The sequence below is a fragment of the Rhinatrema bivittatum genome, chromosome 2, assembly GCF_901001135.1.
Source record: "Rhinatrema bivittatum chromosome 2, aRhiBiv1.1, whole genome shotgun sequence".
Lineage (NCBI taxonomy): Eukaryota > Metazoa > Chordata > Amphibia > Gymnophiona > Rhinatrematidae > Rhinatrema > Rhinatrema bivittatum.
The window spans coordinates 289,687,928-289,712,081 of NC_042616.1; the positions used below are offsets into that span (position 1 = coordinate 289,687,928).

The window sequence follows — 24,154 nt, forward strand, 5'->3', positions numbered from 1 at the left end:
AGAGAGGAGACACACATGGTGGGGAGCATGGGATGGTTGAGATACAGGGGGGACATGGAGGGAGGGAATGGGTCACAGAATTTCACTCGGTCCAGCCAATAGCTGTCTGAGAAGTTGCTCTGTAGGCTGTTTCCTCCCTCAGGTCTCATTCTGGACCCACACCTTGTTCCTTAAGATCTTGGAAGTTACCCTGTGTTAAGCAAAAACATATATTGTACTGCAGTGACTCCCTCCCCCTCTCTGATTATGCCTGTATTTCCTTTCTCTGCCAAAACCTAATCTCCCTGCTCCACTCAGGCCTGTGCTGGGTTGCTGGGTTGCCCAGTGCCCCAGGCAATGCAGGCAGCATGGCTGGCCATCAGGGGAGGGGGTCAGTATCTCCTTGGATGACATAACTGGCCAGTTGAACCAGCAGCAACAGGAGTACTTGTTCCACTGCAGTGATGGTATGTAGCACTGGTAGCCAGCCCCCTGATGAAGTACATTAGTGCTCCCTGGGCCTGATATCTTGGGTAGTTGCCTGCCCCTCCTGACATCCTTGGTTCCCCTCTATTTCCCTTCCTCCCTGCTAGTCCTGGGGGAATTATGCGCAGAAAATGGCAGAGGAGACCCTGGCATGCCATTTGTGATGAACATGAAGACCCCCCGCGTGCCTCGGGAAGCACTCCATTCGCAGCAAAGATGAAGGCCCCGGTGAGCATGAACATATATAAGGAGGGGAGGGACTAAGAGAGGGGGGGGATGAGAGATAAGCAGGGGGGAGGGTGTGAGAGAGCGCAGGGGGGTTGTTTGAGTGTGGGTGCCAGAGAGAGGGAGCCTATATGAGGAGATTGTGAAGGAGTGTGTATTATTGGGAGAGATTGGGAGCTGGTGTGTATGAAAAAGGGACCATGTGTATGCGAGGGTGCTAGCCTGTGTGAAGGGATTGTGTATGTGTGAGACAGAGCCCGTGTGAAGGAGTGCGTGAGAAAGAGACATAGCCTGTGTGAGGGTGTATGCGTGAAAGAGGGAGCTTGTGAGAGTGCATGCAAGAGAGAGGGACCCTGTATGAGGGGGATATGTATGTGCGAGAGAGTGAGAGAGTCTGTATGAGGGGGTGTGTGTGTGTGTGTGTGTGCACTAGAGAAGGGGAGCATATGTATGAGAGAGGGAGCCTGTGTGATAGGCAGTACTGAGAATGGGGTCAAACTCTGGGAGTGGAGATAAGAGTGGAAAGGTTTGAACCTAGATATGGTGGGGAGAGATACTGGCAGGTGGAGGAGTTGGGGCCTGAGAGGACAAAGTGGTCAGGGAAGTAGGGAGAGAGAGTGGAAGGGACACTCTTACAGTGAATTTCTAGGGAAATTCTGTTCAAAATATTTAAAATTCTGTGTTTTTAAGTAATAACTCTCTTTTCTGCCAAACAACACAGTAGGCCTCTGTGTTGGAAAGACGGAAACAGTGAAAAGGTTGCAGGGAGGTTCATGCTTAGTAACCACAACAGCAATATGATTTAAGGCCCAAGCACTTATTCATCTGTCAGATCAGGAGACCCAGCACAAATCCTTAGCAGTTACAACGAACTAAGGGAACTGATGCCCTAAACTCTTCTCATACATCAGTAGCTGACCTCATCAAGAAACACTGGCCTTAGCGCCCAGACTTGGCCATTATCAGAGACCCACCTATTGGAATTGCTCCCATGCTCACTGTAGCATCTCTTTTGGGACAGTCAGTTTAACAAATGCCCACATCACGACTGAGATCCTGTGATTCACAAAACTTTGGAATGGAGACTGACCTATACACACAGGACTCCAATCCCTCAGAAATCAAGGGCTTTGATTTGGACTAAGGGTATGGATGCTGATGATGGAGGGGTAGGGGAAGGGGGGGGGGGGAACTAGGGCATGGGGTTTTATCTCTTTCTACTCCAACGCTTTTCTGATTCAGCACTATTTCTCCTGATCTTTTGTATTTACTTGAAAAGTCGATGACCACCCATAGGTTCCACACTCTAGATGCACCTTTACTAATTAAAACTGAAAGCAACAAATTTGCACTTCTGCAGATGGGGCTTAAGATAAGTGAAAGAATGGTTGAGGTTAGGCTGGTGGCCTCTCCATTCCCCAATATAAGAATATACAAGCTCTTGATAAAAGACCAATTACCCCTGGAAAGATTTGAATAAATTACTTGGAATGTGAACGGGTCGGGGTCCCCTATAAACCGGAAAAAAGTCTTATCCCATCGCAAGCAGTTACAAGCAGCCATAGTTGGCCTTCAGGAAACCCACTTATCCTCTGTAGAAAGCGAGAAATTACAACGCAAATAGGTAGGATCCTGCACATACTCCACAGCAAAAGGTAAGAAGGCAGGAGTGGCTATTCTTTTTAATAGAGCCACAAATTTCCAGATAATCAAGAGCTTGTCAGACACTGGTCGTTATGTTATCCTAGTGGGAGAATGGAATGGATCCCCGGTCACAATATGCAATGTATACGCTCCCAACTAATAGTCACATACCTTTTTTGTCAATTTACACAATCTCCTTATTAGCAACCTATATGGCACGCTTTTCCTACTTGGGATTTTAATTGTGTGCACGATACCACTATAGACTAGTTCTCCTATACCCCATAGAGGAAGTAGACAAGGGAAAGGAATAGGATTCCTACGTCACCAACTAGGACTGATAGCTGGAGATCCCTCCACCCGGAAGAACGGGACTATACCCATATTTCAAGGTCACATCTTTCTCTATCTCGCATTGACTGACTGACTGACTGACTGACTATAATTCTCATTTCTCACACTACCTTCTCTGATATTGTAAAAGCCACCGTAGAGCAACAAGTAATTTCTGATCACGCTCCAGCCTCTCTCCTTATAAATTCCAAAACTGATCCTGGCACCACACGCATATGGAAGTTTCCTAGCTATCTCAAAGATAGTGTCAAATTTCAAAAATATTTACAAAAGAAATGGTTGAATTTTACAACTCCAGAACCAGCAACACACCACTGTGCCTCAACTGTTCTGGGAAACGAGCAAAGCGGTATTAAGAGGAGACATCATCTTGTACCTTAGTTCACGCAAAAAAACCCCTAAAACAAGATATCTTAGATTTAGAAAGCCAATTACAGTGAGCAAAAACCACACTGCAACACATTCCTTCCCCAATACATAGAAACCATTATTACAGCATATTAAACAGATTAAACACATTACTCTACCTGTGAGCACAACACCACCTACAAAAAGGCGAGCAACATATCTTTCGATTCGGGAATAAAGCAGGGAAGCTTTTAGCCAACTTAGTACGCACCACTAAACTCGTGACTTTTATCCCATGTATGAGAAATAGTATGGGCGACCTGGTCTCCTTGTAAGCAAGAGGGGGGTGATGTTTTTCGGGTCTTTTACGAAGCCCTATATGTAGCGGACCCTAATGAGGGAAAAGAGGAGGAAAACCACTTTTTTTAAGGATGTTTCACTCCCGACTTTCTCAGCCTCACATCTAGTATTCTTAAACTGGCCCATACAAACAATTGAAGTTTTACAGGCAATTAATGTGGTACAATCCAGGAAGTCCCCTGGCCCAGATGGTTTTCCCTATGATTTTTACAAAATACTTCATAACTAAGTAGCTCTCCCTCTGACCAAATTTTACCTAGATGGCCTCTCTAAAGATTCCTTCCCACCACATTTCAACTTAGCACACATCACAGTACTCCCCAAGCTGGATAAAGATCCGCTTTTGCCCGCTTCCTATCGACCAATCTCCCTTCTCAACTGCGACCTGAAGTTGTTAGCCAAAATATTAGCAGAGAGGTTGAATGTCTTATTGCCCACTGTAATTTCTAGGCACCAGGTAGGATTTTTCAAAGGGAGGAAAGCGAATTCTAACATTATTAAATTAATTTCAGCCATGCAGGTATGCCAAACCCAACAACTTCCAGCCATAGCCATTGGATTCGACTCTGAGAAGGTGTTTGACTGAGTATCGTGGTCTTACCTTTTCTCAATCCTACACAGATATGGGTTTAGGGGAGACTTCTTGAGATACCTGCTCCTTCTTTATGACAAACCTGCCTCGCAAATCGTGGCTATTAAAACTCTCTCTAATGATGTCCATATACAAAGAGGAGTGAGACAGGGTTGCCCCTTGTCACCCCTGCTCTACATTTTATCGATAGACCCTTTACTGAGGAAAATAGATTGCTAATCTGAACATCGCGGGTTTTGGCAACCCCCCACAACCTTTTAAGATAGCCGCATTTGTGGATGATGTGCTGGTCTTTCTCACTAACCCATATATCTCACTGCCCGAAGTGCTGAAATTGCAAAAATTTGGACAATTTGCCGGCCTTCAAATAAATGAGAAAATCTGAGGCTATTGATGTGACTGGCACTCTTCAAAAATCCTGGCCCACCAAATTTCCCTTACAATGGGTACAAACCGTATTAAAGTACCTAAGTATTAGAATCCCACTCAAAATAAAAGACCTCTACAAAGCAAATATAAACCCCTTACTTTCCTATACTGGCAAAACCTTAAATAAATGGCAATACCACCCCTCTCATTGATAGGATGAATCCAGCTATTTAAGATGGTCCTCCTACCAAAATGGTTTTACATATTACAAATGGCCCCACTGTGGATTAACAAACTGGACTTTGTTTTCATGGGACCTTACAGGCTTTCTTTTGACAGGGGAAAAAAGCTAGATTATCTCTGGACTTTCTTACCAAACCCATAAAAGCAGGGGGCCTTGGCTGCCTGGACCTAAACCTATACAATCTAGCATCAGCCTACGCTATATCAGAGACTGGCTTTTTCAATCTTCTTTCTTTACCCCATATCAGAACCTCTTAAATTGGTACGGAGTCCCTTCACTAAATCCCTTATTACAAATGGAGCTACAGAAAATCCCAAGTCACATTAGATCTCATGAACTGTTGAGCACGTGTGGAAAGATTTGGCTACAATTCTGCAAAACCTAATAACAATCACAAGCAACCCCTCCTTCCCTCCAGGTCTGGTTGAAGCCATCTTTACCAGATGGCACAGACAAGGACTGATCTATATATATCAAATGTTCATAGCTGCAATAGGGGAAAAACTACACTTTACCATTTTGCAACAGCAATACAAACTCTCATCAATGGACTTTTATGCCTTCCTCCAGGTAAGGCACTTTCTCAATAGCAACCCAGATTTTTTTTGAGGAGTCGGAATCTAACCAACGGATGAGAGCAAGCCTTGTCCTTGGGAAAGACGCAGCAACCCACCATTTCCTACTTTTACAAAACTCTGGGTGAAGCCAGGAAGCCAGGCTTCCTGCAGACCCTACATATGAAATGGCTTCAATTTTCTATTTCATACGAAGATTTCAGAAATATATTTGCTTCGCTTCCGGAACTCTCACATAATGTTCTCCGACGAGAAACCGAATACAAATTCCTATGGCAACTTTACATCACTCCCGAGCGAGCCTTTTGATATAAACTTACCGCTTCTGAGATATGCCCAAAGTGCTGGCACTTTTTTCATTATTCTTGGGAATGCGCATTACCTCTAGAATTCTGGGATGAAATCCGAGCTACTTGTACACAACTGCTTCACACCACCCTATCCTTAGACCCTGGTGTATGGCTTTTTGGCTCCGAAGGGCATGGACACCAAAAATTGAAGTCAGAAACGCGCCTATTTCTGGGAAGAGCCAGCCTGATAGGCAAGAAAGTTATCTTGGCTAGGTGGATGGGTCCACAAGGACCCAACCATGAGCATTGGTTTAAAAAAATGATCTATGTTCCCTGGAATAAGCTATTGCCAGTTCCACTTCATCAAAGAAATTAACCAATAGCCAACAAATTTGGACACCCCTTTTAACCTATCTTTCCCCTTCTAAGATACAGACACCAGACCCACACTAAAATATTATTTACGTTTACCTTGAGTCACAAGCTCAGAGACCTCATAACGCCAGTAATCCTATAGGAAGGCCTCGTTCCTACTATCCTTGCCATGCAGGTTAACAGCAACACCAGGCTGTTAGTAATACTCCCCGAAGTGGCCTTCTATATCCACTTAAATTACACTCACAGAATACCTTCTTTAACTTGGCAGGCACAGACCTAACCGCTTAGTGCACTTGAAGTAGTCTATTTCATTTTATTTTATTTTATTTCTTTAGCAGTAAATACCCGCACGATGCTAGGCATAGACTGCTAACTTTCTTTACTATCAAAGGTGTATCACCCTCCACCTTAGTTTTTATACATTCTATCTGTTTACATATAAAGGGATTATGATATGCATGGAAGATAATGTATATACCAATGCAAAGGCTCGGGGATTGGAGTAGAGAGATGGGGGGGGGGGGGAAGGGATGGGAGGGAGGGGGAATATAAGTGGGAGAAAATGTTGTGAGAATGTTGATTGACTCAGTTATCTATTAATCTGTTGAAATTTAATAAACAAAAAAAATTCAGATAAAAATAACATACAAGGTAAACTTGCATATAAAATAGAGGATTATTAATAACATATAAATAATTCCAGTGGAATATTTTCCAGAGCATCTTATTAATCAAGTAGTTTATCTGAATGCTAAGTCTATGTAAAGTTATAGACATTTTTAAAGAGCCACGCTTGAAGTTCTTTCTATCCGACGACGTTCTTCGTTCTTCTGGCATGGAGTTCCAGACTTTAGGGCCAGCTACAGAAAACAGCCTGTCTCTTGTTTGAGTCAAATGAGTGTCTCTCTTATTATAGGATTTTTAAGAGGCCTTTGTTTTGAGATCTCAGCAGTCGAATGGGCTTGTGTTGTTGGAGTATCACTGCTAGAAATCCGTTATTGTCATTATTTAAGCTGTTGAATATTATTGTTAATACTTTATAGTGTATTTGTGATTGGATAGGTAGGCAGTGTAGTGCCATTAATATTGGTGAGATATGGTCTTATTTCTTAATTCCTGTTAAAAGTCTTGCAGCAGCATTTTGAAGTAGTTGAAGTGGTTTTAGGTTACTCCCTGGAAGCCCTAGCAGTAATGAATTACAGTAATCAAGTTTAGAAAATATTAAGGTTTGTAATACAGTGCGGAAGTCTGTTGTCAGTAGTAATGGTTTCAATCAGCTCAGTATCCTCAGTTTGTTGTAGCCAGATTTGATTAAATTACTTATATGATCTTTCATACCTAAGTTTTTTCATCCAGATGTACTGCTAGGTTTCTTGCTTGTTTTGACGAATGAATTCGGTAGTTTTCCATTTCAAAAGCAGGTGGTATTAATATTTGTGGGTTTCTGTTTAGCCAGATAATTTCTGGTTTTTTGGTATTTAATACAAGTTTTAGTTGTGATTTTTCTTTAATTATTATCATATTTTTTTAGTATAGATATCATGGATTGCAGCTTTTAAATCAATTAGAACTAGGCAGTATGTTTCGTTAGTAACAAACCCTTTTAGTACTGAGTCTGTTAGTGAAAGTAGAGTTTCTATAGAGTGGTTTTCCCTAAATCCAAATTGATTTGGATAAAGAATATTCTTGTCATCTAAGTAATCAGTAAGTTGTATGAGCACTGCCTTTTTTTTTTTCTTTTTGCTAAGAATGGGACAAATATAGACCAATATCAAATCTTCCAATCATTGAATTTACCGGATTTGTTTTTCATGGTTGGTTTTATCACTGCTTGCTTCAGTCCATGTGATTATGAATCCTTCAGATAGAGAGGTTAACCAGAGTTGGGATTGTAGATGTTATTTCATGGTGTTTTGGTGACTTAGCTGGTATTGTGTCAAGTAGATGTAAAGCAGGCTTTAGATTAGTTATGATTTTGTTTATTTCCATTTTGGATATTCTGTCTAATGTTGCCTACATACATTTGTTATTTTTGTCAATAATTGGTATGTTGCTGATAGGGAATTTTTATTTATTTATTTTTTATCAAACTGATGTTCTCAGTTTGTGCTGCTGCATTTTCATTGCAGGATTTTTTTGTGAAGCAATGGTTCCTTGTTGTATTTGAAGTTGGGTCCTTTATGAGATTTTTGACAGTTTCGAATACAAGTTTTGAATTTAACATCACCCCGTGAATTTGATTTGCATAGTACTTTTTTTTTTTTTTTCTGTTTTGTTGGTCAGTTTACAGTATATTGCAAGTGAGGTTTTATATCTTAGCGCTACATCTGTGGGGTATTTCCGCCATCAATTTTCTAGTTTTCTTAAGTTTTTTTTTTTGGAGTTTCTAAGTTCTTCATTATATCACGGGTTAGACTTCTTATGCTTTGGGTTTTTCTTGGATAGTTTTTGTCTTTATCGGGCTAAGTTCTTCTGCTATTTCAATCATTTAGTTTTTCCCAGGAGTCAAATGCTGCTTGGCAGTTATTTTGGTTTAAGTTATGGAGTTTATTTTCAGTTGCTTTCGCTAAATCTTCAGAAACCATTTTTCTTTCTGTAGTCAAAGGTTCACTTATTTTCCATTGGTTATTGATTTTGTTTTTGGAGAATTTATTTCTGCTCTTCTTTGGTGATCCAACCTTGGTATTACAGTGTGTTCAGTATTGCTTTGGCAGTTTTTTGAGTTGGCAAAAATTAGGTCCAGAGTATGGCTTGCTTTGTGCATTGGTTTTGAAACCTATTGTGACCATCCTAGGGCTTCCATAGTATCAAGGAATATTCCGCATGCATTTGTCATAGGTTTTTTTGGTTGACTTGGATGTTGAAATCACCTATTATCCGGGTATTTTCGGGAGATGGGAACACATTCATGAATAGTTCAATTAGTGGAGAGCATTCTTCTTGTAAAAGGCGTGGGGGGGCAATATACTAGACCTATATTTAGTTGCTTCGATTTTAGTATCGCAACTTTGTAGCAAGGGTCAATTTCTATTTTACTTAAAGCTAGTTTTAGTTCTTTCCTACATATTATTAGCTCTCTGCCTTTTTTTGTGGTTTTGTCTTGGTATGTGGTGCAAATCCTATTCTAGATGGTACATTTGGTTTAATAGTACATTGTCTTTATCCATAATCTATTTTTCTGTGATGCAGAATAAGGTTGGTTGTTTATCTTTAATGAAAGGGATTTTTTAAAATATTGATTGTGCATTCAACAATAGTAACGTAATCAGAAGGCTGGCTTTGAAGTTGTGTCCAGTTTTACTGGTTATGGTGTGTATAACATTGTTTCTTTTTGTTTGTTCTTCTTTTTGTTGTTTTAAGTCTCCATTCATACCTTGTCCAATTACTGGGTTTATAGGATTTATATGTTCCATGGCGTCAATTGTGGTTTTGTGTACTTTTCTTTGTCTTCCTTTTCTTCTGTTCTGGTTGGTGGCGCGATAAGCATGGAGTACTTCTGCTTCTCAGCTCCCAGGCTCTTGCTCCTCAGCTCAGAGATGGCGGCACAGGACATCTCGTCACAGCAGGGCTTTTTAGCCTATCGTTTTTGGGTTCTCCAACTTCTGGGTCTTCTACTCAGATTGGTGGCTCAGCACATCAAGACTACCTCTGCTTCCCTTCTTCTCAGCTCACCTCACTTAGTGTTCTGTTCCCTGGCTTACTTCACTTCACTTCTTATCCGTCATTCGCTTTTTGGTACTGCCAGGATAGTCTTTTGTGATGTTCAGTCAGTTAGCCAGGTTCCGGATCATCTCATGGAAACAGTTCTGGAGATGGTCCAGGATTTGTTCCAGGATAGGTTTAGATATCCCTGCGTTCCTTGCTTACTGCATTCAGTAGACCGCAGATCTGATGAAGTCGCTTGCTTACAGGTCGGGAAGCCAGCAAGTAGTCAGAATCAATACAAGCATGGTACTGTTCAGAGGGTGAGAGGTAGTAATGGGCTTCAGTGGGTTTGATGGGCAAGCGAGTATTGCAGCATGAAGCAGGCAGGAAGGAAGCAATTCACTTGTAAGCAAGCTGTCTACCTAGGGCGCCGCAGGATGCAGTTGTTAGGGCTGCAGTGAGCAGGCAGGAAGCGGGCAGGCAGCCGTAGGGAGTTATGAAAATGGGGGTTACAATCTCTTCCCCACTCCCCCCCCCCCCCCCCCAAAATCTGGTCCAGGTCTGTGGAAAAGTTGGCCACCCTAGTTCTGGCCTCTCTTTTTCAGGTTAAGAGGCAGAGCAGCAAGGGTGTTCTGCTTCAGCTTTTCCTCTCCAAGCAGCCTGCAGGGAAGAGAAGGGGAGGGCCTGAACCTGAAGCACACAGAGAAGAGACAAACACTTTACTCATGAATCCGTGCTTCTCCCACCCCACATCTTCTCTTGTATTACAGGGAACAGAGGGGGAAGGGGTGATAATGAAGCAGACACTGCAGACCAAAGAAGAGAGACGAAAAAAAAAAAAGTTTGAATTACACAAGTTTGAAAGTTATGAGTGGTAATCCTTATTGTCAAGGCTTCAGTCCTGGTCTTGATGATTGGCATTACTGCTCACAACTTTCAAACTTGTCAATTCAGCCCCCTTTTTTTTGTTTCCATTATGGAGAGCTTAATCTTTGGCAGAACAACCCAGGACGGCGTTCTGCCACCTTTTTTTCTGGGACCTGAGAAAGCGGAGCAGATCTGGCAGTGTATATCAGTTCTGGATCCCCTGAGGAAACAAAGCAGATCCAGTAGTTGCATGGGTAATTTATGGCACCCCCTCCAGCCCTTGGAGGAAGCAGAGAAGAACAGAGTGTGTTTGAGCTGCTTACCCTGAGACAAGGGCAGCTACATTGCTTTGATTCAAGTATGTGAGAGAGAGAGATCACACCTGGCTGTGGTCCCGCCCTTTTGCACAGGTCAAAACTGGCCCTGGCCCCTTACTCCCTCCACAGTTCCACTTCCTTTCTCTGTACAAATGAAACCCTGCCACCAAGCAATAAATGCACAGGAGGTGGACCATTTTGAATGGAAAGGAGGGGTCATGGGATGAGGGTGAAATGGGTTTGACTCGTGAGTAATATCAGGACATATTTCTTTACAGACAGGGTGGAGGTGCTAGTGATGAGGGCAATATCAGAATTCAAGAGAGCATAGGCAGGGGTAGCTCAGTAATGAGGTAGGGTGAGGCAGCTGCCTTAGATGCTAAATTTTGGAGCAGCAGTTCCCCAAATCGCTCCTCTGGCAGCCACATCATCTTGCCCCTTACTATAGACACAAGTTTAGTTACATATCCATGGGGTTCCCATCCCCTGCCTGTGGCTCAGAAAGGAAAGGAGGCCTTATGGGCCACCATACGAAAATAGAAGAGGCCCTGCACCCTGTCAGCAGAGCCCATACACAGGCTTCTCACTATCTCTCTTCTATGCACACAGGCTTCTCAATCCCATGCTCGCTTGCACGTGCACACTCATACATGCTTCTCACGTCCATGCTCGCTTGCACGTGCGCACACTCTCACTCACGCTCTGTTAGGGCCTCCCCCTCTCTTCCATGTCTCCTTGCTGCAAGGCCTCCTCAGGCTGCTGCTGGATGCTCTCCGTGGCAGCCCTGCGGCATAGTCTTTTTTTCTTGTGCTACTGCAGGATGAACTGTGTGCAGTCCTGCGTCGAGGTCTCCTTTTCTTGGGCAGTCACGGGATAAGCTCCATGGCAGCTCTGTGGCATGGCCCCCCTTTTCTCAGGTCGTCGTGGGATGAGCTGCAGCAGCCCTATGGCACGGCCTTCTCTTTTTGGGCTGCTGTAAGACATGCTGTGTAGCAGGGCCTCTCTTCTCAGGCTGTCGGGCAGCGCTGATTGAGTGGGCCTGAGCCCGATGTGGGTGGACCGTGGTCCACCCAGGTTCATTTTTGGCTACATCGCTCCATGAGAAAACCAGATCACAAAGCATTTATCCTCGTTTTTAGAAATTCCTTCTTAAGGAGCTCAGATACTTTCTCTCTGGGCTTAGAGAGAGATCTCTAAAAGCCGGTAGTAGACCTCTGTCAGAAAAAAATACCACCCTTAGAAGGCTGTAAGAAATTTTTAGAATAAGGGATCTTAGCTCCCGAGGCAGTAGCTGAGAAGTAAACAGTATGGTTGGTGCTGTGCAGCTGAACAAGAAGATTCAAAAGAGTGTTGCAAAAGAGATAACAATAGTATAGTGCTAACTAATGATAACTGCACTTAATATTGAGCATAACATAGGAATAATATTCACTATTTGTGTCTTAAGAGCAATTCAGCAGTGTAGTGAAATTTAGGGAATACAACAGAAGCTGGCATATACTTGTCCTTGCTCCTTCCCAAGGCTGAGGAGGAAATAACTAAACGTTTGCTTCTTCTATTAAACCTTTGCAACATTAATTCAGAAAGCTAACCTTGAGTTCTGGTTAAAAAGTATTTCAACAAATGTGTTTGCTTATTTTATGTACATAGAAATGTATAAGAAGCACATATAATAGCTTGTAACTTAGTACTATTGAACGTAGTAGGTATAGAAAGTGGCCATTCAGCCTCAGAGGATGCTCACTAGTAAGGAGATTTACATTAGCTATTTTTATCCTGGGGTTTTTTTGTTGTGTGTTTTTTTTTTTTTTGGGGGGGGGGGGGAGGGGTTCAGAATTGGTTAAAGTTTCAATTATGGTTCTTGAAAAACACAACTTCATCCCCAAATGGATTTCTGGCTTTTGGCCCATCTCTCTGATAATGTCAGAACTGTTTTTCTTCTAGCAGGGGCCTGTGACGTGGTGAGCAACTAAGAATGTTCTGGGCTTCACAGTTCCAGCAATCTGACCTGTCACATCCCAGGCTGACATCATTGCTGTCTTATTGCATATGGTTATGTTTTAATGACTGATTATGAAAGAGCTCTGTGAATGACTCATTCAAAAATGACTGTATGGCAGGTTTTTTGCTGATTTCTCAATAGTTTTTGGTTTGAGTACTGAAATTATCTTGAGTTCTTGAACTCTGGGAGGGAGGTTTCCTGTGGACATAGCGAACATGCCTTGCAACTCTTGCACGGGATGGTATTCTGCCAGTGACAAATTAGTACCTAGAAATGCAAAATTTGAGTTCCTTATTGAACTTAGGTCAAACCTAATCATTTCTTCCATTTGTTTTTAAGGTTTAACGTGTTTTTATTGATCATTGACTTATGCAAAGACGAATACATTTGAATAGAAAAATATGACCGTTAATGAAATTATTCCAGTTTTTACCCCCATAGCATCTAACAAAATCCATCTTAACAAACTGACCGGGTCATTCATCAAAATGCGTCAGGGGTCTTATAGCGCCATAAAAGGCTCTAACGCACTATATGCTGTACACGATAATTAGCATGTCCCCGCCCAGATACCCTCCCCTATGACAATGACTTTCTTTGCACGCAGTTTACATGCATGAATAATGCAAATGCATGCAAAAAAGGTCATTACTAGGCAATTCTATGCTGCTCTTTTATTGTGGACCGCCACAGTAAAATAACTATACCTCCCTGGCATGCGTTAGATGTGTGACGAGAGGCCCAGGAGTCTAACATGGATCCCGAGGCTCCCGCTGCACATTTAAAGCAGCAGGGGAAAAAAATGAAAAAAAAAAAAAGTGGCCAAATCCTGTTTCAACCTGGAGTCACCGGTCAAGGCAGCCCAGACTCTCCAAAATTAAAAATAAAGTTGTGTGCACATGGTCTCCCCCAGAGACCTCCTTATCTTGTAAAGGTTCCTGCGTCGGGGACAGATGCAGCCTTGCACTCGTCCCGGTTGGCGCCATTTTCCACAATTACATTTCCGTCTTTTAATCAGCTTCAGATATTTTGATGGCATTTGTCTGTATGTATGTATCTGACAAAAGATAGCATAGTTCTTAGAAAACGTTCAAAGACCAGAGAGATATTCCACGATTTGGATAGATCAGCCCAAAGAAGCAGGAGTATAGTTTTATCCAGTTCGTGAGGATACATGCTTTTGCCACAAATAAATTTGATATTTGCCAGTAGGTCTATATGGATCATGGTAGTTCAAAAGAGAAAATTCTGCTGTGAATGGAATTGTATTACCAGTGACCAATCCTAATTTTGTGAATGATACTAGCCCAAAAGGCTTGTATCTTACAACAAGACCATAGACAACAAAGTAAGGTGCCTTATATTTCTACAAAACCCATTTGTTTGGCTCTTATTGGAGAGAGTATTCTGTGCTGGAATTACATCTCACATAAATCCATGTGATTAGACACTGTCTTTATAAAGCTGGTACACTGAAACGCATCTACTTCTCAGATATTTGAACCTGCCAATGATTTCAAAACAGTGGAAGGTGTCAAATTAATAAAGGACTTATGCAAAATGAGGTCAAAATGCAGGGCAAGGTTTCCTGAGGAAAAACCTTACTGATTTAAATTGATGAATTTGTAATTAAATGAAGAAGTCATGTTTCGTGAAACCTTTCTCTTTGGAAACAGGATGCAAAAGTAGTCATTCATAGATCCCAATCGTGGATACCGCAGTGTCCACCAGTCTTCCATGTACAGGATACAAGAAGACTGGCATAAATAACTGAGTCCTCAAGAGCAGTAAAAAAAAAAAAAAAAGGGAAGGATATTTTCAAAGAAATTTCCAAACTTTTTTTTTTTTTGGCTGAGGCCACTAACAAGTGAGAGCTTAAAGTTGAACTGAATTGGTCTCTAACTGCATGCCAGACATATTGGTGCCTGCCTATTTCCAAGGGTGAATGTCAGTATTATAAGCACTGTCAGCCTATTAGTGTCCCCCCCCCCCCCCCCCCGTTTCTCTTCCTGGGAGAAGGATGAAAAAAAACCCCAATCTGGATCTTGGCATCTCGACGAGCTTAGTCTTTTTCAGAGTTGCAGAAATTTGTGTGAAGTCTGCTGATCCCATGGTTACATGCAGATGAAAAACGAAAGCCATATCCTTTCTTAGTCACCTGGCCACGGGATTTCTGACTCATCATTAACCAGAAATTCCCCTCTGAATGTCGCTGTCTGGGATTTGCCTTGCTGCTGAAGAGGCTCAGTTCTGCAGAACTGTACGTCAGTGCTGTACAAGATGCTGTATTTAACCTTTTTGGTCTCCCCCTGCAAGGATTCAGTCACTGTCCCTTCTCTACTTTAAGATCACTTTGTGATAGGCATTCTTCAATAAACTACCTTTAACCCCACAGTAATCCCACTATGTCATCCTTTACTTGAAAAATCAGCACCATGATACTTCATGTACATTTAAAAAAAAAAAAAAAATTCTTCAAGCCTCTTAAATTATTTTACGTTATATATTCCCATCCCCCTATCCCGCCCCCTCTCCCCACAACACCAGGCAGACCTCGGACATACCCTTCACACTCACTTCAATTGTACACACACCCACGCACCCTCCCATTTGCTCGTAAAGAAAATTAACTCTTCGTGCTTTTCTGTTTTTCCTGTAGCTTTTTTCAGCCCCTGGCTTCCATCCAGCAGATGTGCCGCTTGACAAATTATTCAGATTGGCTCTGTGTATTTTTGTGTTTTCTGCTTTTAAAGGGCTGATTTTTTTTTTCCCCACTAGGGTGCTGTCCCGAAAGGAAATGCCACGAAGGAATTCATTGAGAGTTTACAGCTGAAGCCGGGGCAGGTTGTTTACAAATGTCCAAAGTGCTGCAGCATCAAACCTGACAGAGCGCACCACTGCAGGTAAAAGGCGGCATCCGCCCTCCTCTGTCTTGCTTATAAGACTGCGGGGAGGGGAGCACAGCAGGTAGATGGGAGAAAGTGCTGGTGTTTGCTGCCTCTGAGCCAGAAAGGTATTGGCAAAGTATCCCAATTTAGTAAGGCACAAAAAGCCTAACTGGAGAAATTTGGGGAGGAAAGCGGAATCAGTAAGCACGACAGACTTCAGGGAAAGGAGCTCATTGAGATGTGGAAGAGAAGGACATTTATTTTTTTTTCCTTCTGTGATTTCAGAATTGACTCCAGAAGCAAAGTGTTGTTTTTTTTTTTTCACCTTCATGTGGCACTTAGAGGTTGTCATGAAGCAGTTAAGTTGGCTTATACCGTTGACAGCCTTGTCAACCGTATAAGCCAACATTTTATTTTTCTGTCACGTGATGTGGGTAATAAGCTTAATTTTAATGCTCTCTTTACCACCTAAGTTTCTTAGCATTCAGACAGGTTAATCCACACAAGTGGGTTATGCACTTCTACCAGCAAGTGGAGACAGAGCTGTCTTCCCACACTGCCATTCCTTGCTTTTGGGGATCGCAGCGTCGCTCTGGAGATTTGCAGGCAGATAGGCCCGCCCAGCGCTCATGAGGAAGTGACACAAACTAAGAAGAGCATTCAAATCCATCGGACTGTTGTAAGAAAACACTGTCCTGGGGCACCATCCCTGACAGTTCCATGAGGTAAAAAGCCAGACTTTGCTGGTACTAATTCCAGGTCATACTTCAACTGCAGTTTCTAATTTCCAATAGAAGTGGGGGCCAGTAGGCATGTGCTAAACCCCAAATCTATGTACTTGAGCTAATCAGATATGTAGAATTATCTGCTTTATTTTGCAGTATGGGTGGAACAATTTGGCTGCTCTTCTTATTAGAAACCAGATATATACCTGGAAAAGAAATGCTACTGAGCAAGCTTAGGCTTTTGCCATAAGGTATTCATTCTGGAGCCATTGGAATACTCTGTTATGTCCATTATGGGAACAGATCTGACATAATTTACAGCAGAGCATTTTTGTTTACATTGTGGAAAATCTTGGTCACTGGATCCTTTTTCTGAGCTTAGCTGCAGTCGTCTGGGTTTCTCGCCCATCCATCTCTGGGGGAGTGAATGGTGTCCATGCGATTGCTTTCCGGGCTACATGGTTGCTTTGCCTTGCCTTGCCTTTGCCTGGCCTTGCCACAGGTTTTCATCATCATTCATTCATCAGTTAGGACAAATCAAAACAGAACCCGCACATCATATTTGTGTTTGATTTCGCTTGTATTACCAAAGCAAAATGAGTGTTTCCAGTGCTTCTAAGCTTCCATGCTCTCCTCATCATTACAGATTATAAAAATGTGAAACCCTCATTAGAAACCCATGATAGTGCTTGACTTCAGCGTAGGAAATATTTAAGAGTGGGATGTACATGTCTGATGAGGGGAGGTGGGAGAAGGAAAAGTGTAAACATAGAACAGAAAGGAACAATGCCAGGATGATGGTGGCTGATACATTGAAGATATTGCACTGCTGTCCTTTTGAATGGTCGCTCCTCCATGCCCACCTTCACTAGCAGGGATGGCCATATACCTCATCAATTATATGCAGGAGACTCCCTGCACTGGCCAGGCATCTCTCTTGACAGCAGAGTATGCAGAGGTCGGCCAGAGGGAGCACTGTGGCTCAGGCACGGTATAATTTATTTTATTTATTTATTTATTTAGTTAATATCTTTTATATACCGACGAACGTTGGGAACATCTCATCGGTTTACAGAGAACAGAACTTAGCAACAGGCTTTACATTTGTCACATGATTATAATAGGAATAGTAGAAATAACAATAACAAAAACAATAACATACGAGTAATATGGAAGTTATACAAGTAATAATTAACTAAGTGGGATACATGATAGTGGTTAGTCAGAAGGGGGGCAGGGAGATTCTGCTAGATATGATTGATATCAACATTTGTAGGAGGTATAAATTTGTATATAGAATGGTTGTCGAGGAATATATACACGTTTGTGAGTAAAAATGTTCTTATTTACAGTAAGCTGTCTTGATAAATTTGCTTTCCGGGAAGCATAGTAGAAAGCTAATTGTTAGGCAAGGTGGAAAGGGGTGGTTAGGGGGTGGGAAGGAAAAAGGGGTGGGGGGGGGGGAGGAGGGAGGTTAGGAGTTAGGGAGGGGGGGGGCTAGTGAATGTGTGAATGTTAGGTGTATGAGTGTCTAAAGAACCAAGTCTTCAGGTTTTGCCTGAATATTTTTGGGCAGGTTTCTTGGCGCAGGGAAGTGGGTAGTTTATTCCAAATTATCGGTCCTGCTAGGGAGAGGGCTCTTTCGTTAGTGGTGCGGAGTTTAGTAAGCTTAGGTGAGGGGGTGTGTAGTGTGGCTAGATATTGTTTTCTGGTGGGTCTACTACTGTTGTGAAAGGAGAAGTGTTCTTTGAACCAGTTCATGTTGTTGTTATGAAGGGATTTGTGTATTAGGGTGAGGGCTTTGAAGGTAATTCTAGATGCGACGGGTAAAAGCCAATAAAAATGTGTAGGCCATCTTTCCCCCCCCTTTTTTCCTTTTTAAAAAAAAAAAAAAAAAAAAGGGCCCTTCTGATGGAAAAACAATCTATTTTATTGTGTATTGCAGTGTTTGCAAGAGATGCATTCGGAAGATGGACCACCACTGCCCTTGGGTTAATAACTGTGTTGGAGAGAGTAACCAGAAGTACTTTGTACTGTTTACAGTAAGTCGTGTTTTGCATGTTTTCATGTAGTTTTGCCAAAGACCTGAACATGGCTGTGTGGTACTGTTCTCAATTCGAATCCAAGAAAGCTGCAACACGATCGGTTAGTGTGGCAGCTTTAGAACATCGTACCTGGTTTTGTTTTCTTTAATTGACCAGATGAAAACTGGTCAATTAAAGAAAAGGCCCTAATGCGATTTGAAAAATGACCTTCTTAGATTTTGAGCCTTCTGGAGACAGGAAAATACGTACGATACCTGAATGAAATCCACTTTCCTAAAAAAGCAGAATGTAAATCAAATATAGAAATATTAAAAGAAATGAACACCTGAGGGGGTGGGGGGGTTAAGACATTTCAGCAGGACACATCTGTAGTCTGCAACAAGTGATTTTCACTACAGCTTGAAAGAAGCCAAGGGTGAAGTAACTGAGACATGTGCATGAGAGAGAGCCTGTGTGAACGGGTGCGTGAAGTAACTGAGACAGAACAGGATCTCAGACGGGCCGATTCAGTAAAGTCCGCGGGAGTGCGGGCGAACGCCCGCTCTCCCGGCGCGCGCACAGGCCACTCGCCTGTGTGCGCGATACGGTATTTAAATGAGGCCCAGCAGTAGAAACGGGCAAAAGGAGGCGCTAGGGACACTAGCGTCCCTAGCGCCTCCTTTTCGCCCGGAGCGACGGCTGTCAGCGGGTTTGACAGCCGACGCTCAATTTTGCCAGCGTCTGTTCTCGAGCTCGCTGACAGCTACGGGCTCTGAAAGCGGACGCTGGCAAAATTGAGCGTCCGGTTTTTGACCCGATAGCCGCCGGCCGACTTAAAAATTTTTTTTTTTAAACTTTTTTTACTCTTCGGGACCTCCAACTTAATATCGCCATGATATTAAGTCGGAGGGTGCACAGAAAAGCAGTTTTTACTGCTTTTCTGTGCACTTTCCCAGTGCCCGAAGAAATTAGCGCCTACCTTTTGGGTAGGCGCTAATTTCTGAAAGTAAAATGTGCGGCTTGGCTGCACATTTTACTTACTGAATCGCGCGGGAATAACTAATAGGGCCCTCAACATGCATTTGCATGTTGAGGGCGCTATTAGGTTCGGCGGGTTGGACTTGCGTTTTCCGCCCCTTACTGTATAAGGGGTAAGGGAAAACGCGCGTCCAATGGCAGGTTTAACAGTGCACGCCGTCGGTGTGCACTGAACTCTATCAGCCCGTGAGATAGAAAACGCTCATAGTGCTTCAAATGGTGCCTGCTTCTTCCCACTAAAGGACCAAGAGAAATAAAAGCATGATGAGAACATTTTGAAAAACAGGCTCCATATGAACAGTAGATGCATTTTGGGAGTGATGGAAAACAGAGAAGAGAATTTTCTAATGGCCACATTTATTGCAAATCTACTGAAACAATTATTTGGGGGGGGGGGGGGGGGGGGGGAAGGAGAGTTTGGAAAATTGAAATAGACAGGATCCAGCCAGTCTGTGGCCTTATAGTACATCCAGCTTTAATTACTGGGCCAGGCTTCTGTCCTTTGGGCTGTTTGAGACTGGGGATACCACAGAGGCTATAAATGCACTGGAATGGGCGATGGGAGTTATTCCTGTTTAGCAGGGTTCGGATGTATCATACAGGGGCTTGTGCTCAAGCTCCAGAGGAGGCTAAGGCAATGGTGGTGACTGCCGGCAGAAGAGCAGTGCTAAGCAATATAATCTCAGAGATTGTCCTACTGCTTTCTGCAGGCAAGGGACCTTGAATACACTGGATTGGCTATTCTAGAGAAGGCTGTATAAAATTAGGTGAACATTGGGGCAAAAGATCAACAGACATTCCTATCCATAATTAAACCAGTTTCCAACCTTTTTGTCTGGTTTGATGAATTTGCTTTCTGCTTGTTCTTTCCTTTATAATTTTTCTTCTGTCAGTTCTTTCCCCTTTTTCTCTTTTCATAACTTTTCTATGCTCTCTGCATTTCTTCAGTTTATGATTTTTTTTTTTCATTTTTCTTGCCTTCATCTGTGCACCTGCTGCTCCTATCTCTGTTCACCATCCTTTTTTTTCCCATCTTCCAGTTTTCACTCTTTCTTCTACTTTCGTTACCCTCCTCCTCCTTCAATCCAACTTCTCTCCCCCCACCCTATTCTGCTTTTTTTCCTTTCTTCACTCTTCCTCCCAGCCATGTTGCTTCTTTCTCTCCCTTTATTGAGTGCGATTAGCCATGATCAGGTTGTGCCACAGAACAGTTACCTCTTTCAGCTGCTCAGGTCCAGGCCAGCATCTGGGTTCTGCGCTCAGCATCTTGCAGCAACAAGAGACATCCGCGGTGCCACTTAAATAAGTGCAGTTGCTCTTTGCTATTCCAATGAATGCTACCTGGCTGTGCATACTGTGCTTAGCAATGATTAATAATTGCAAAGGGGTGAGTCCTGGTTCAGGCCTGTTGACTTTCTTGAAGTGGTTACATAATTCAGGAGGATCTGGGCTAAGCAGAGAGGGGGAAGGTTAGTGAAACTAAAAAGCAGTCATTGTAAGGAAAACAGATCTCTTCCTTTAGTAAAGGAAATAAGAGCAAGAGAAAAATAAAGAAATCAAATCATTGTGTTGAAGCTGTGGGTAACCCACAATGCAACATGTGCTTCCCCCTCTAGTACCAGAAGGAGGAACAGAGCCAGCATATAGGGATATGCATGCCTCTACTATTGTGAAGGTGTATGTAACCACGCCCGCTTGGGAGCTGCCAGAACTTCCTGCTGTTTAACACAGGCTTTTATATTTAATTACCGTATTTTTCGCTCCATAAGACGCACCTGACTATAAGACGCACCTAGGATTCAGAGGGGGAAAATTAAAAAAAAAAAAATTTGTGCTAAACCGGCTCTGCGTCTGGGCGTCTTATGGAGCAAATTAGGGGAGTGCATAGCTTTTTTTTTTTTTCTCCCCATTTTGTTTTCGGGTCTGGGGAGGGCCATTTCGGTCCACTCCCCAGATCAGAAAACTTTTCTTTCTCTGGGAACCCCTCCCCCCCCAAAAAAAAAACCCCATCCCAACCCTTTAAATTAACAATCCCCACCCTCCTGACTCCCCCAAGACCTGCCGACTTAATTTACTACAACACCCCACCCTCCTGACTCCCCCAAGACCTGCCGACTTAATTTACTACAACACCCCACCCTCCTGACCCCCCCCAAGACCTGCCGACTTAATTTACTGCAACCCCCCACCCTCCTGACCCCCCCAAGACCTGCCAAACGTCCCTGGTGGTCCAGCGGGGGTCCGGGAACGATCTCCTGGGCTTCGGCCATCGGCTGCCAGTAAACAAAATGGCGCCGACGGCCCTTTGCCCTCACTATATCACTGGGACCGACCAATAGCAGCGGTCGGTCCCAGTGATATAGTGAGGGCAAAGGGCCGTCGGCGCCATTTTGTTTATTGGCAGCCGACGGCCCACGCCCAGGAGATCGTTCCCGGACCCCCGCTGGACCACCAGGGACGCTTGGCAGGTCTTGGGGGGGGTCAGGAGGGTAGGGGGGTTGCAGTAAATTAAGTCGGCAGGTCTTGGGGGGGGGGTTTGTTAGATTTTTTTTTTTTTTTTTAATATTCGCTCCATAAGACGCACATACATTTTCCCCCCACTTTTGGGGGAAAACAAGTGCGTCTTATGGAGCGAAAAATACGGTACTTGCCTTTCCCAACTCAAGCTCAGCATTCATTTATTTATTTATTTATTTTAAGATCTTGGGGCCGAGCGCACTGTTTAACTCGCTGTCGGACGCGGGTTAAATAGGCGCTAATCCACCCCCTAATGCAATAGGAGGATTAGTGCCTATTTAACGCGCGTCCGATGCAGAATGAATGAGTTAGCGCTCATCACATGCAAATGCATTTGAAGGAAGCTGTTACTCATTCACTCCGCATTCATAAAAATAAATGTGAGTCTCTGCTATTAACGCCTGCCTGGAGCAGGCGTTAATAGCTGACCGCACGTAGAAGTACAAAAAAGCAGAAAAAACTGCTTTTTGGTACTACTTCAATTAAAAAAAAAAAAATACCTTGGCAGACCGAGTTACGAAGCCCGTCGCCAGTAAACTCTGCGTCAGTTTTCATAACCGACCGTCTGCCAGTAATGAAAACGGATGCCAAGTTTACCGGCATCTGCCTTCATAACAGGCAGCCGCCGCGGGGTCGCGTTAGCAAGGAGGTGCTACGGTCACGCAAGCGACCCTAGCACCTCCTTGCTCGAGTGACCCCCTCGTTTGCATATTGCATGGGGCCCCCCCTTGCGGGCACCATGCGGGCGCTAAGAAAGTGGGTGCTGAAAAGTCAGCGCCCGCTTTCCGCAAAATTTATTGCATCGGCCCCCTTATATTCCGCTATATTTCCTGGAAACTGTTCAATGCAGATTACATGTTAATCATAAAATTTCACCCTTGAATACATAAACAACCACTTACATTGTACACGTTTGGGTTTAAAACTAAACAAAGCATGAACAGCATACATGTTTCTCTAACCCCACTGCCTAACCATGACGTCATCGGCGGCGACAATAGAGGTTTAAATTCCAGCGCAGGCCGTCTGATCTCCCTTTCTCCACGCCGCGACTGATCCAGCCGGCCCCGTGCTATCAGCGCTGACCCATCGGGGTCAGGGAGCCCGCCTGCAATCCTCTGGCCAAATCAACGCCTCCTCTTGCCGGTGCCCCCTCTCAGCCCGAAGACCCGCCCAACCACGATGTCATCGGTGACGAAAAAAGAGATTTAAATTCCAGCATAGGCTTCCGGTGCGCGACGTCCAGCGCGCGGCTCCTAAGGAGCACAACCAAAGGGGCATGCCCCTTAGTGCGCCCCTTTGGCTGCCCCCTCTGAACCGCTCTTCCCTGTATGTACCAGGATCAATCCAGACTGCTGGGTTATGCCTCCTTTCCAGCAGATGGAGTCAGAGAAAAGCTGAAAAGGCACCCCCCCATATAACCTGGTGTGCCACCTGCGATCCCTCAGTATTTCTCTGACTCCAGCAGATTGAGAGAGCATAACCTGCGGTCCTGATCATCTCTAAATTGGGAGGATTCCCATCACAGGTTTGATTTAATCTTAACTGGGGAATCCTCTGACTAGATCAATTCTTAAAAAAACCCCAACTAAAAACCAAGGACATAGACAGGCAAGGCAGGGCATTGCCCTACAGCCTTTTTTTCCCCAGAGTATCTTTCGGTCCCTTGCCCGGTGAGCTATCGGGGAGGATTCACCAGTGAGCCGGTCACTCTCCCCCCTCCTCCAGAGAAGCAGCATACCTCTGAGGCACTGCTATGCCAGAGAAGTGTTAATTCCTCTGATGGTCCAGTTTTTCTTGTGGTTCAGGGAGGTTGTTCCCCCTGAGTTAGCAGACTTATTAAAGTTTAAAAAAAAAAAAAGACATTTAGAGAGAGAGGGTTTTTATTTCAGTGCAAACCTATTTTGTCTTTTGCCCTCGCCTGTCTCGATCTCCTGGGACTCCGGAAGGGGTGGCCTGTCACCCGTCTGCATTTTCGCGCCTTCCTCATGCCGCAGGGAGCCGTTTGCACAGTGTGTGGGGAGCCGGGGTACTGGCTCTCCTGCGAAGGCCTCTGCTCCCGATGTATCCCCGGGGGCGAGGGGCTTTCGCAGCAGCCGATTTCGGGCAGTGGATCAGCCCAGCCGCCCCCGAGGGGGACACAGAAGTGAGCCACCTATCCAGAGGCAGAGGCCCGGCACGCTCCCGATCGGCTTGGTGGCGGTGGCCATCTTTCCTCATTCTGATCCCGCGGCAGCCATCTTGCCCCATGCAGATCGCGATGTGGATTCAATGGGGGAGGGAGAAG

The 24,154-nt window shown here is 43.9% G+C and overlaps 1 protein-coding gene across 4 annotated transcripts in view; it reads left to right on the forward strand.

Moving 5' to 3' along the window:
* Window positions 1-24,154, forward strand: part of ZDHHC3 (zinc finger DHHC-type containing 3) — a 122,217-nt gene that overhangs the window by 21,944 nt on the left and 76,119 nt on the right. For all 4 annotated transcript variants that reach the window (XM_029589607.1, XM_029589606.1, XM_029589605.1 and 1 more), the window contains 2 exons: window positions 15,454-15,578; window positions 18,234-18,330. In XM_029589607.1, coding sequence (XP_029445467.1) covers window positions 15,454-15,578; window positions 18,234-18,330 — 222 coding nt within the window. The remainder of the gene's footprint in view (window positions 1-15,453; window positions 15,579-18,233; window positions 18,331-24,154) is intronic.